At 43.2% G+C, this 14,433-nt stretch overlaps 1 protein-coding gene across 6 annotated transcripts in view; it reads left to right on the forward strand.

Moving 5' to 3' along the window:
• The window catches only part of LOC116947725 (metastasis-associated protein MTA1-like), a 28,966-nt gene extending 16,245 nt beyond the window's left edge, over window positions 1-12,721 (forward strand). For 4 of the 6 annotated variants that reach the window (XM_032963766.2, XM_032963769.2, XM_032963768.2 and 1 more), the window contains exons 14-20: window positions 843-1,071; window positions 2,165-2,254; window positions 3,121-3,270; window positions 6,582-6,617; window positions 7,374-7,405; window positions 8,214-8,371; window positions 9,900-12,721. In XM_032963766.2, the coding sequence (XP_032819657.1) occupies window positions 843-1,071; window positions 2,165-2,254; window positions 3,121-3,270; window positions 6,582-6,617; window positions 7,374-7,405; window positions 8,214-8,371; window positions 9,900-10,041 (837 nt within the window). In that variant the 3' untranslated portion in view covers window positions 10,042-12,721. Of the gene's footprint in view, window positions 1-842; window positions 1,072-2,164; window positions 2,255-3,120; window positions 3,271-6,581; window positions 6,618-7,373; window positions 7,406-8,213; window positions 8,372-8,777; window positions 8,809-9,899 lie in introns of all 6 variants that reach the window. The other 2 variants (XM_076071039.1, XM_032963767.2) reach the window with 2 other exon arrangements.
• Window positions 12,722-14,433: the final 1,712 nt, after the last annotated feature.

Raw genomic sequence — 14,433 nt, forward strand, 5'->3', positions numbered from 1 at the left:
ACCTTGGTGAACTGGTGGCTGAATTTACAAAAATAAATTGGGACAGCTGGCCTCAGACGGGAAGCAATCCATACTTCTGAAAAGTGCTATCCTTTTCTATCATCGGGGGAGGGTTCACAGCAATTATGGAGGAGTGGGATTCTTAGTCTCTCTGGGAAGGTACTGTATCATCAGCACATTTGGAACATTGCCTCTTGTTAAAATAATGGGATGTTTATTCCGAAGTTCACGTCTGGCAAATGTTCCATTTCATCAGATTTTTGGCAAAAATGTGCCATTGTCTCCACCACTAATAATGAGGGAAATTGGCAAGGCAATTAATTTTGGCCATTTCATCAGGATGTGAATTTGTCCCTTATTGTGGCTTGTTTGGTCTCTGGAGCTGATGTCCATGTCAGAAAAAAAAGAGCCACCCACTGTCTTAATGTCTACAATTTGAAGCTACCCAGAGAGAAAACCATCCCATTTAAACTTGCCATTATGCTTATAAATGTAATTAATTTGACTTCCATATTTACATGTTTTTACTTATGTAAATAGTTTATTTGTTATATTACGTTTATGCTTGTCTGGATAATTATTTTTTATATTTATACACATTTCTGAGTGGTGAACAGAAACCTCTTTTTGGAAAACAGCATCTTAAATTGTCTTAATGGTAGTATGAGCTTTGTCAATGTAACATTTTTACAATATAATTGAGTGATATTTACATATACCACCCTGTTTGGGACCTTCCTGATAAAAGTACCCTGTACCATTTATTAAATTCACTAAGACGACGCCTCTCATTGTTGGTTCTTAACCATCATGGACGTTTTGTCTTGCACCTCTCCGTGTAGGAGTTCCGCACACAGGGCCACCTGTACCGCCACTGTCAAGCAGTACACGGCCTGTCGGTGCGAAGCCAGGGCAGTTCACGCGTGGCCCTCAAGACACGCCAGGCCTTCTACCTGCACACGACCAAGCTGACGCGCATCGCCCGCCGTCTCTGTTGTGACATTTTCAGCGGGCGGCAGGCAGCGCGTCGCCCTTTCCAGCCCATCAATGCAACGACCATCAAGACAGAGTGTAAGGCAACTTATTGCAGTCATCCGGAATGAATGCCCAACCAGTGATAAATGTCTTTCGTCAGTTTCCACTTGTGGTGATAAACCTGTGTACGTGGATGGCATTGCCAGCGTATTAGTGTGTTGTCAGAAACAAAACATATTGGAGAAGGTACTGTCATGCTTAGTACGCTGCACTATGAGCTCATCTACCCGAGTTTGATTCCCACTTCATGGCCAACATCTGTTATGCATTTCTGAACCAGTTCTGGACCTTGACTAAGTCGATCTAGCCTTAAGTGAGTACCTGGTGCAGTGTGTAAACATCATCACTCTGGAGACAAAGGCGGCCGGGCCCGGTGCTACACCACTCTCTTGCGTGCCATGTCAGCCTTAATAAGTGCTCACTAACGGCACTTGTCCCAACAGTTTGGCAAAGAGTATAGTGGAATATTTGTTTTTGGTAGAAATATGGACAGTCTTCCTTTGTGTTTGTCAGGACTGTTGATACAGTGGTTAGATTTAAAATGTTTACTCTCAATTGCTGTGTAATTATATTCTTGGTTCTTTCGGTAATGTCACGTAGAAGGGAAACAATAAAATAATAAAAATGTTAACAATGAAATTCTCACGACGTTTTGACTGCAACACAAGCAATCATCATCAGGTGTGAAAACCACAACAAGAAAATTTGAAAAAGGGACTTCTGTTAATGATTATATGTGCTGTGTAATTGTCTATACTGTGTTGTTTCTAAATGTATTTATGCTGTAATTGCAAATACCCCTTTTACTGATGCTCAAAATACATTGCATGGGAGACATGGTGTAAATAATACATTATGGTCCACTCCTGTGATCCCAGTGGGTCGAGTTTGATTCCCAGCCATAGGCAATAATTGGTGCCAAATGATGTCTGAACCTGTCTTGGACCTTACACTAGGTTAACTCGACCTTATATGGGTATCCACTGCAGTGTGTGTGAAAATTGGCTTTGGGGACACAGAAGCAATTGGCCAGAGTACTTGTAGCTGTTGCTGCCTTAATAAGTGCACTTGCTGCCTTAATAAGTGTACCATCTGTAAAGCTACATTGTGTTTTGTTGTCGTGGTGCAGGCACGGCACGTTTGCCTGAAGCAGCCAAAACCCCCCTCAAGGTCAAGCCTGTGGTTCGGAAGCCATTGGAGAGCGTGGTCAAGTACATGGGTATATACAAGACTTGCACATGTACACAACGTACCATCACCACGGTCGACCCACGCCTGTGCACGTTACCGACCGAATGACCGTTGTGCCGTCACCGTCACTATACTGTAAACAAGTTGTGACATTCCAGCATTGGCGTCTTGACAAACTATTGTGGCTGGCAGGGTTTTTAGGGGGTGCAGTAAATACACGGGTCCTCGGGTATAATGCACGACAGAGAGGCTTACAGCACTCATGTGGATCTGTTCTATTTTGAATAGAGATGTCTTCATAAAAGCAACTCCCACAATTATTATCAATGCATTTGGGAAAAAAAGTTCAATAAAAAATGTTGTTAGTGTGGCAAAAATTAATATTTACACTAATTTTTGTAAAAGTAAAATGAAAGCATTTCACACTGCATTCACCAAATCGGTTTTGATGTAAATTATTCTGAAATCCTTGGGTGTTAAATATTGCAACTGAGATGTCCGCATAGACCAGGGGTCGGAAGCCTGTGGCTCCAGAGCCGCATGCAGCTCTTTAAGGACTGCATAGTGACGTTATTCAATAGCTTACATTACGGCTCTTGAAATATTGAGTTATCTACCAAATTCTAAAAAAATGGCTCGAGTTATTTTGGTTGCCGACCCCTGACGTATACCAAATCAGCCGAGGATGGTGCTGCATGCTTTTGATTCGGCACTTTGAGGGTAAGAATTGGTGGATCATGCAGATTTATAAGTGAATAAACCCCACAAACTCCATGGTTTGGGGTGGCCCTCATCCAGCAGTATATTGACATTTACGTGTTAAAAATCATCGCTGACAGTTGTTATCCGTGTGTCCCCCTTGCCACTTTCCCCCTCCTTTCCACCCCCATGCAGAGGCACACCCGTGCCCCGTGCGTGTGGCACAGCCCCTACCGCCACGCACGGTGAGCAGTATCACCCCCACCAAGGTACTCTCGGTGCTCAACCACGGCTCGCCCACCATCCTGGGCAAGCGTAGCTACGATCAGCACAACGGTACGGACGGTGAGTTCCCAAGCGGCGCTTGATAGCGTGCTGGCTGGGTATTTGTGGTACATTGCGAGACCTGTGTCTAGCACAGGGGTGGGGAACATTTTCATTCCCGAGGGCCAAATAGGACTTTCATATATATCTTTGACAGGCCACATGTACCGTATTTTCACGCATATAGCCCACATACACATACAGTGAGGGAAAAAAGTATTTGATCCCCTGCTGATTTAGTACGTTTGCCCACTGACAAAGAAATGATCAGTCTATAATTTTAATGGTAGGTTTATTTGAACAGTGAGAGACAGAATAACAACAACAAAATCCAGAAAAACGCATGTCAAAAAAGTTATAAATTGATTTGCATTTTAATGAGGGAAATAAGTATTTGACCCCCTCTGCAAAACATGACAGTACTTGGTGGCAAAACCCTTGTTGGCAATCACAGAGGTCAGACGTTTCTTGTAGTTGGCCACCAGGTTTGCACACATCTCAAAGAGGGATTTTGTCCCACTCTTTGCAGATCTTCTCTAAAGTCATTAAGGTTTCGAGGCTGACGTTTGGCAACTCGAACCTTCAGCTCCCTCCACAGGTTTTCTATGGGATTAAGGTCTGGAGACTGGCTAGGCCACTCCAGGACCTTAATGTGCTTCTTCTTGAGCCACTCCTTTGTTGCCTTGGCCGTGTGTTTTGGGTCATTGTCATGCTGGAATACCCATCCACGACCCATTTTCAATGCCCTGGCTGAGGGAAGGAGGTTCTCACCCAAGATTTGACGGTACATGGCCCCGTCCATCATCCATTTGATGCGGTGATGTTGTCTTGTCCACTTAGCAGAAATACACCCCCAAAGCATAATGTTTCCACCTCCATGTTTGACAATGGTAATGGTGTTCTTGGGGTCATAGGCAGCATTCCTCCTCCTCCAAACACGGCGAGTTGAGTTGATGCCAAAGAGCTCCATTTTGGTCTCATCTGACCACAACACTTTCACCCAGTTGTCCTCTGAATCATTCAGATGTTCATTGACAAACTTCAGATGGGCATGTATATGTGCTTTCTTGAGCAGGGGGACCTTGCGGGCGCTGCAGGATTTCAGTCCTTCACGGCGTAGTGTTACCAATTGTTTTCTTGGTGACTATGGTCCCAGCTGCCTTGAGATCATTGACAAGATCCTCCCGTGTAGTTTTGGGCTGATTCCTCACCGTTCTCATGATCATTGCAACTCCACGAGGTGAGATCTTGCATGGAGCCCCAGGCTGAGGGAGATTGACAGTTCTTTTGTGTTTCTTCCATTTGCGAATAATCGCACCAACTGTTGTCACCTTCTCACCAAGCTGCTTGGCAATTGTCTTGTAGCCCATTCCAGCCTTGTGTAGGTCTACAATCTTGTCCCTGACATCCTTGGAGAGCTCTTTGGTCTTAGCCATGGTGGAGAGTTTTGAATTTCATTTATTGATTGCTTCTGTGGACAGGTGTCTTTTATACAGGTAACAAGCTGAGATTAGGAGCACTCCCTTTAAGAGTGTGCTCCTAATCTCAGCTCATTACCTGTATAAAAGATACCTGTGAGCCAGAAATATTTCTGATTGAGAGGGGGTCAAATACTTATTTCCCTCATTAAAATGCAAATCAATTTATAATTTTTTTGACATGCGTTTTTCTGGATTTTGTTGTTATTCTGTCTCACTGTTCAAATAAACCTCCCATTAAAATTATAGACTGATCATTTCTTTTTCAGTGGGCAAACGTACAAAATCAGCAGGGGATCAAATACTTTTTGCCCTCGCTGTATAACCCGCAGACGCATATACGCCACAAAAATAGCGTTTTGTGTAAAACAAATTTCAGATAGCCCGCACCTCCATATACCCTGCATGCATTTATATATTTAACGTCGTTACTGCAGCTTAATTCCATCATATTAATACAAAGTTTATATTTGTAATACATTCCACTATCAATTGTTACCATTAAAATCATAACGTGCACAAAGAAAACAAACTAACCAGAAACGAGTGAACTGAAAACAATAAATAAATAACACATTACTGGTAGATAAGTAAGTAAGTGTACTGTTAAGCATACCAGTATTCGACCTCATCCTATGACCGGTAGTTACCCCTGTACAGTTTTAGCACTGGTAGATTGCGCACTGCGCAGACAATAGCGGCACTACGGTAACGCCATTGCCTCCTGGCAACAAAGCCATTGGAAGTTTGAAACAAAGCTCATGGTCGCAACTGTGTAGTGCTCAGCCAATAGCAGCGGCCTAAGGGACTCGGCAATTATTCCGCATCTGGTAGACGACGCTTGTTAAGGCCCCTTCCCATTGTGCAATCCATAGCCTCAGCTGAAACTTTCGCACCCCCCTACAGCCACTGAAATTATTATGGTAAACAAAGTGCGCCCACTTCAAACATTGTCGTTTCATTGTACAAACAATTAGAATAATTTAAAACGTGATAACATGTGCAATTTTAGTGCGAGTGGTTTATTCAGCAGTGCTTTAGTCAAAGGTAAGTGTTGCAAAGTGGGTAGTCCTACCATGAAAAAATTAAACGAGTTATGACATGTCACACGTGTAAAATATTTTTGGAATAGCCCGCACCTCCATATACCCCGCAGGGTCTTGTTTTGTTTGTAAAAAGTGGTATACCCCGCGGGTTATATGCGGGAAAATACGGTACATTTTGATCATGCTGGGACTGTATGCATTCATTCTTAATTATGTACTCGGCGTTTTAAAATGAGAAGTGTTGCCAGTTTAAAATTATTCCCCTCTTGTACCTGATTAGTGCAGCTAAGATGCTTGCAGTTATGTATAAATATTTTCTGCAGGCTGTTTAATTTCAAAATTGGTTTGTGCGATTTTGACAAATTTGTGGAACTGCTTAGAGCCAAAACCCACTGTCATGGAACCTGCCATTTGGAAGTCGTGAATGGGTGGTCTTGTGAACAGCTTATTTTTTTCATCAATCTCCATTAATTTTACTAACATCGACACGTCATCCTTCTCTCATCCTCTTTTAAAATGTTGGCTGTCCTTCAATTTTAGTCATCACTATTAGCGCATCCACAATTGTGTGTAATCCAAACAGGCAGCATGCAAAGAGGAACACAAATATGTAGGTTTGGAATATAGTGATATTTACAATTCAGATAATGCCCTTTATGGATCTAAATAAATACAATCATTCTGTGTACATGTGCATTAGTCAGTCTTGTGTAAAACTTTAAAACTATTTCTCTGTATAAAAAAGTGAATGGCTTTGTCTCTCCAATGAGCAAGTTCTAATGACTGTTGTGATGCTTCTCCTCACCAGGCAACACAAAGAAGAGAATGCTGATGCCTTGTCGTGGTAAGTCTAACATTATGGGCAATAGTATGAGCTGGAAGTTCCCCTTCATTTGTTGTAGCAAGTCATGGTTATATATTTTTATTATTTGCACGTCATTTATGGACAGCTTCACGTAACAAACACTTTTATGTGTCAGTGTTTCCACTGGCTTGCCATGATTGTTGGCATTTGGGCTATGCTAAGATGTTTGCAATGTGCTTACAAAGGCTCCCCTCACTCCCTTGAGTACACGTTTTCCCTCTCCATGTTTTACACCCTGAGTCCAACATCTTTCTCGTGCAGGTATTCTTCGTAGTGTATTTCCCACATCATCCTATTGTTTGTCATCTTGTGTGCTCCAAATTCTTATAGTCCAAATCGACAAAACTAAGTTTCCATAAGAGTTTTTTTGGGTTGCGTCGTGTGAATATAAATGTGCCGTTAAACCCGCCACCACCCGACACAGCCAATTAGTACGGTTTGTCACGTAAACAAAACATGTCAATTTGTTACCAGTACAGCACACAGGTGTGTGTTGGAGAGTAAACGCACAACATTTACAATTCGTACTCTTTGGTTCTTTCGGTAAAGTCACGTAGGTATGATTGTGATTTATTTTATTTTATACCTACGTGACATTACCGAAAGAACCAAAGAGTATGGATTCCTGCAGTCACGAAAGCTTCAAATCAAGATTTACAATTCGGTTTATACATTTATAGCAGAAGTGCACGGTTTTGTTAACTTATAAGTAATTTGTTGTTTGTCTTTTAACAGTTGCGAAGAATCACACTCAAGTGAAGCCAACGGTGAGTATTTTTGCTTTGGATGCAAACACCGTTGTGTCTGTTTGGAATATCTTATTTTTATAATGCTCATAATTGTAATGTAAATGACTCCGTTTAGCTTCATGGGAACTTGATACTGATTATCTTATGGGAAATAGTAAAAAAAAGATCCCTTCCCCCAGCCACCCGTGCTGTCCGACTCCCTGTCCTTGTTCAAGTTCAGACTCAAGACCTATTTTTTATTCCGCTTATGACTGTTTATGAACCAAATACACCTACAGTTCCTGCACAGGTACAGCTTTTTGAGATGTCGTTGGATGTAGACACTATATCAATATTTTTAACATTATATTGTGGTGAATGTATGTGTGTAGAAAGTTGATGCAGCGATATTTAGGGTTTAGTGCCCTAATTGAAGAAGTTGCTGGTGGAGTGTATTTAAACATCAGCGCTGGGGAGGCAGATGTAAAGACATGGCAATGACTTCACCACCCACTCACATGTTGTAATATCTGCTCACTAATTGTTTTCTATTGACGTGCATTGGTTAGTGCACTACGAACCCGGCGACCCAAGTTTGACTTCCGCTCATGGCCAACACCAGTGACGATTATATGAACGGGTCCTGGGATTCTCCTAGGTCGACTCGGCCTCAAATGAGACCTGGTGTGGTGTGTAAACATCACCACTAGGGAGACGAAGGCGGCCAGGTGTGGTGCTGGTCACCAACCCCCCCTCACGTGCCGTGATGGCTTTTATAGGTACTCGCTAAAAGCACTTACCCCAAAACTATGGTGTATGGTTATATGGGGGATATTTATCTTGACAGGTGTCTGCGAACCGCTGCTACCTGGTGAACGGGAAGCCGTTTGCGGGGAGCGCACGTTTCGTGGCCAAGGGGGCCACTCCTCCCATGGCCAAGCGGCGGAGACTCAACTGCATCAATGCACCAGACGACGTCTTTTTCATGGCCACAGCAGATACAAGGTGTGTGCAGGCTCACATGGCGCAGGCCCTTTGGTGTTGCTGATGTTCGTGATTTTTCATGAATGTAAGGGTTAAGTTTTTGGTGAACCCAGTGGTTTACTGGTGTCTAATTGGACCCAAATGTCCTCCATTGCACCTACAATGCCATTTTACCCTGATTGCTCTGGATGTAACGATTCACCGATTAACATTTATTCTATGTGACGTTAGATGGTGCAACTTTTCCGCGTGTAGTTTTATTGCATTGTTCAAATGTTGTGCAGCATTTCACGTGAAAACATTTAGTTGCTTTCATTTTGCAACACGGTTGATTGTTACTGATCCATTATACTCAATCTTGGCCCATTTGTATAAGAAAGTAAAGCCTGGTAAGTCTGACCCCCGTTCTCCTCTCTCGCCTGGGTAGCCTGGCCCAGGGAGTCCAGCAGGGGACATAGGTAAGAAAAGGCACTGCTTCGGCCTATTAATAGAAAACAGAATCAGGCATTTTTAAGGTAAAATATAAGGGAAATAACTCAGGTAATTTACTTATATTCCTAAACAAAGATTAATCCAGTTTTTTCCTTAATGAAAAATCTCCACATTGCCATGCATGAAATAATTAAATTAGCTATGTTCAATGTATTGTTGCCATAAAGACGATGGGAACCTCTCTAGCCAATCAAGAGAGTTTTTGCTTTCACAACAATACATTTTAAACTGGGATTCAATGAAGTTATGTGTTGTAGAGATATGTGGAACTTTATTTTATCGATGTTGCATACTTTTAAATTGAGTGAGAAGGACAGCATTATTTTATTCCATCTTTTTGCATGAAAATTGTACCGTTGAACTTTGGCTTTGTGCGCTATGCTTATATTTTTCATCCGTTTGTGAGTGTGGAAATTTATTATTTTCAATTCATATCGTTTATTTAAATTATACCACTATTTTTTTTAGTCTCATCACTTCACAATTTACACACAGATAATTAAAATAATCAAATTGTGAAAACAATAGAGGTTTATCGAATTTGATATGTAATTAAATATTGTAATATTTGGTACATACCTAGATTCAAATCATGACCCTGAATTGTAACAACTCACTTGTAGATGGTTGAGAATATAAGAACCTTTATATGCGCATCAGTCTGCCAGGCAGTCACAGCACCCTTTAGTATTTTTTGTTGTACTGAGCTTATTCTGACGACAGACAATCATGAAACTATGCTTTTTGAGGAGCTGACCTCGGGTTCTGCTATCATACTACCAATATAGGGCAGTATTAAAGGTGGGAAAAACCTTGAGGGTTTAAGGTAACTCGTGCCCTCGCCACCCCGCACTGACTCGCCGCGTGTCGAGGATGATCAGGTTTCTCTCACGACCCATAGTGTGGGGGGGGGGCTTCTCTACAGTACCGAACTGACTTTAAGGGCTGTTCACGTCTGTAAGAACAGACCTGTACGACCAGCTTTCTATCGCATAATTATCGCATCATGAAGCAGGTGAATCTGAATCACTACATCCGTTGTCTATCACCTTTGCAGGAAAGTGCGCAAGCTGCTGGTGGCGCTGGAGATGAAACGCTCGGCGCGGCGTCCCTACCAGCGCATCGCCACCCGTCCCAGCTCGTCCACCCAGCGAGCAGTGCTGCCCGTGAACACGGAGCCCATCGTCATCGAAGACTGAGGGGAGCAGTGATGTCTCTGCGGCTGAGGGGCGGCAGAAGAAGCACCCTCTTGCCACGGTTGCCCTCGTTCAGCAGCTCCACGGGCTGCCCCACGCAGGCCGGCTGGCATGCACGGGAGAATGCAACTAGGGCTTATTAAAAAAAAAAAATCACCATTGAGCTCTCTCTTCTGTCTCCGGTCTTATGATTTCCTTTTAATATATTGTTATTAATACTATTGCTGTTATTATTTTTATTTGTCATTTTAAAATGCGTGTGGTCATTAACATAAAGTTGGGTAGTGCTTTTGCAATGCCGGAATCTTCTTGAGTAAATACTTTTTAAATGTAAAAAAAAATAAAAAGGAAAAAAAATGACAGTACATAAAAAAAAACTAAAAAAAAACTTTTTTGGAACCCTTTAAATAGAAAGTTGTGTGGAATGCCTTGGCAGTAATTTGTAAGGTTGGAACAGTGGATAACCAGCCCTGTTTCTGCCTTCTCTCCAGTGAAGCCGCTGCCACTTATTGGGGGCGGCAGTTCTACTTTATTTTTTTATCACGCATTTGATAAGTTATGATCTTCGTTTGTCACCGTTAAATTCGTGTACATTAGCTGGTGTACATTTAGGCTGAGCACAATTATAAGAGTTAAAAGGGGCAGGGATGGGCATTGATGTAGTGGGGGACGGGGTTTGGGAGGGACGTAGGTGTCGAGGAAATGACAGTTGACACATTGTCTCCAGGTTAGAAAGTTGTTGAGTGTAATGAAGGTGGATTTGTGTTACTTGAAATAACAGATGGACGTTTGGAGTTCCAACATTTGAAGTGGGGTTCAGCCAAAGGTGGTGTTCTTCTCGTCAGGCATTTGTAACAACGTTTGTAACATTTTAGGTTAGTAATGCAGTTCCCCATTGGTGTCAAACTCATGCAGAAGTAATGTTTCCCTTTTTGGCCGTTTTTCACCACGGTCATGTTTGTGTTGCTGCAGTTCCGCGGCCTCCCTGTTTAACTGGCGTAGTTTGTGTACAAGTGCAAGCGCGGTTGCGCTCGCGACCGCTTCGTTTCAGGTGTGCGGCTTTTTAAAAGCACCAGCCGTGCGTGCAAAGTGGAGCCTTAACGCTTGTGACCTGCTGCAGCATTTACACCGCTTTGCATGAGCAAGGCTCCTGTGGAAGAGTGCGCCATGGCAAGCAATGGCGCGAGCAGGGCACAGAAGGGAGGAGAATGAAAATAGAACAAAGTGGTGGGTAAGAAATTTTACTCGAGTTCAGGAACAGACAGATTTCTATTTTGTTTGCACCTGATTCTTATTTAGTAAATGAAGCATCACCCCTGTCTACTGCTTTATAGTTTCCATCGCCCGTGTTGATGGTTCCAAAATCACACGAGTACCACTTAGAAGTCTGCTCTTTTTCTCTCAGATTGAATATTATTTAACCGTTGATAATGTAATGTTTTCATATTCAGGTATTACCGCTTTGGTAGACGTTGACCTGTGTGAAAAATACACATTTGCCGTTTACTATGTTGCTTTTGAGTCTCTTCTAACCGGTGGGTGTATTCGTTGGGGGAGAGGCTGCAGCAATGTTTCCTTCCGTTGTGGCAAATCCACCGGATCTTGATCCCTCCCGGTTAAGAAACGAGCGTTCTCACATTTGTTCATCTAAGCCACCCCCACAACAACCCCGTGTCGTCCAAGCCATCGGCCCCAACGAATACGGACCTTGTGTACAGTTCTGTAAGTTATGAGTGCGGCTGCTATGGAGCAGAAACCGCGTGAGACCAGCACACCTGCAATCCCTAGTCGATCTGTAAAACTCACCGAATTGCCCCGTGTGCGGCCCCGTCTCTTCTTTCTGTGTCTAGCCTTGTAGTAATTGTACATGTTCAGTTTTTGCATGGGAGAAGAAAACGCAATTTGCGAAATGTACGCCCAACCTTGTGCAAACACTTGAGAACCATCTGGGTTTTTGCAGTGCATTGAAAGGGTTCCTTTGGATATAATAGAAATAAGCGGAAACTTTGCAATTATTTTTTTTTACATATTTACGGTATACAATAAATTGATTTTGATGTTCATGTGTAGTAGTGCAGTGCTTTGAACTTCTGCACCGAGTGATCAGTGGTTTTCCAGCCTGCTGCTGGTTAACGTTTGGTAGACTGCTTTTGCGGCATTCGCTTTACAACAAAGTATTTGGCAGAATTGGACACGTCTAGCCACTACCCCAACGTGGCGCAAAATGCCACACGGACCTAATTGTTTAAAGGTTTTACATTTTGTATCCAAATGCGACTTCGGCTCTTGGCGCGTGTGTATTATCAATGCATATGCTGCCAAGTCCAGTGACCTTAGCTTAAATTGTCCTTTTTGTGCAAGTTGTAATTTCCCTGCTTTTACTATATTTTGAAGTGTAACGATACCTCTAACTTTTTTTTCCAAACGCTTGGTTTACCAATTTGAATTTTGCTCATCTGTATATACATTTTTGTTCCGTTTCCTTTGAATTTTATTTGTGTAATGGTAAATGCATTCCAGCGCTATCCCGGGAGGCAAGTGGCGCTTCAAGCACGGTAGCGGGCTTGGGCCGCTACCCCAGGATTGAGCGGAGTGTTAATCGCATGCCCTTTGGAATATACTGGCTGTTCCGCCATCTGCCCCGTGTACGGTATTCAGTAATAAAATAAGTACCCTTTCGGAATCTGCCTCATGTTGTTAAGTTTCGCCCTCCCCCACGGTCGCATCTTGAAGAGATGGCCGAAGCCTCGTTTCTTTCGTGATTTCCCCCACTTGTTGATGGGAGGCTTGAACACGTTTTAACTGAAAAGTCGCATGTGCTAGAGGAACACTGCAAAACGTTTACACGTTTGCATCGGGCGGCAGTCACAAGCTTCCAAATATAAACTGAAGCCTTCAAATGTCTGTCTTCCCGTCAGTTGTCACATGGCAGCTGACAATTGGGTTGCACAAAACCTCTTCCACGCCCTAGTTTCTCTGGTCTTGCAATGTTTACGTAAGTTACATTTCAGTTTTAAAATAAGCACAGTTGATTCTGAGGCTGTCTCCCCTAAGTCCAATCTGGTGTATAGATGTATTTGTTTGGGTCTCCCTGAAACAGCCTGTGTTGGCACTGACCTGTTTTTTGGGTTGTACCGCTTTGTTGGGCATGAAGTGTCACGTTTCAATTCACGTATTGGGAGCTTGAGTTCACGAAGAAGCTTCCTTTCCCAAAAGCGCATGGAGCGAAACGTCGAACAACAACGCGGTACAACTCAACAGCTTTACAGCAAAAGCATATGTCCGTATCCTTTTAAAGTATCGTTTAATGCTGGCGCTGAGTTTCCACTACCCTTCGTGTGTCCGCCAGGTGGCGCTCTGCACACTTGAGTGTCTCGCTCGCAAATGGATTGAATTGAAAAACCCCCACGCGGCTGAAGATGAACAAAGTGCATTCACACGCGTCGACGCGTACGTAAAACGGCTCGTAAACTTGAAACGACGCGGCGCGCTGGCTGGGGCTGGCAATCTCAATGTACCGGAGAAGCCCTTTTTGGGGAGCAAATCCTGCCGTGTGGAATGCGGACAAGGGGGAGGACTGCCTTGCTGCGGTGGAAACACGATGATCGTGGGTCAAAGTTTTCTGGGAGCCGGGGGGGGGGGGTGCATGTTGTGTGTGCATGCGCGCATCGAGTCCAACAACGGCTGCGAAAAGCAAATGGAGGCTGTGACATCAGCCTCGGACACGATCCTAACCTCAGCGTCAATCCCGGTGACGTCACGCGTGGCCGGGGGAATTGTGTGAAGAGACAGCCAAATCGGTACGGGATAAAGGGGGGGGGGGGTCTGGGGGTCCCAGATCGGGTGTGTGTGTTGGGGCCATGTGACTAAACAAGTGGCAGAGATGGATGAGGGTGGGAGTGCCACTGGGATGAGGTGGGCGGTAGGTAATTGTATGATGAAGTGGGGGCGGTGACTAATGATACGGAGGGAAAGCGGAAAGCATTAGTATTCGGGTGTTTTTTTTGGCCCACAGATAATGCAGTTTTCTGTTAAATACAGTCGCCTGTTTTCTATGTCTGACAATGTAAATATGTACTGCACTCGTGCTGAATGTATACAATTAAAAGATTATGTAAAGGTTCAGTGGGGGTTTTCTTTTGGGACCATTGTTGACATGAATGTCTTTTCCACTCAAAAAGTACTGTATTTATGAATATCGCATATGTGCAACGGTTGTTTGATTACAAAAATATTTTTTTTTTTTACAATAAGCTTGTTTTTCGACACAACCCTAGGAAAGTTTGTATCTGGCAGTTTTAAAACGTGATGAATAAATATTTATATATAATTGGACTTTTGGTAATTTCAATTTCTGAGGACTTATTTAGTGAGTGACAGTTAAAGCCAAACATT

This window comes from Petromyzon marinus, chromosome 31 (assembly GCF_048934315.1).
Source record: "Petromyzon marinus isolate PM22_M1 ecotype Great Lakes invasive population chromosome 31, UKy_Petmar_22M1.pri1.0, whole genome shotgun sequence".
NCBI lineage: Eukaryota > Metazoa > Chordata > Hyperoartia > Petromyzontiformes > Petromyzontidae > Petromyzon > Petromyzon marinus.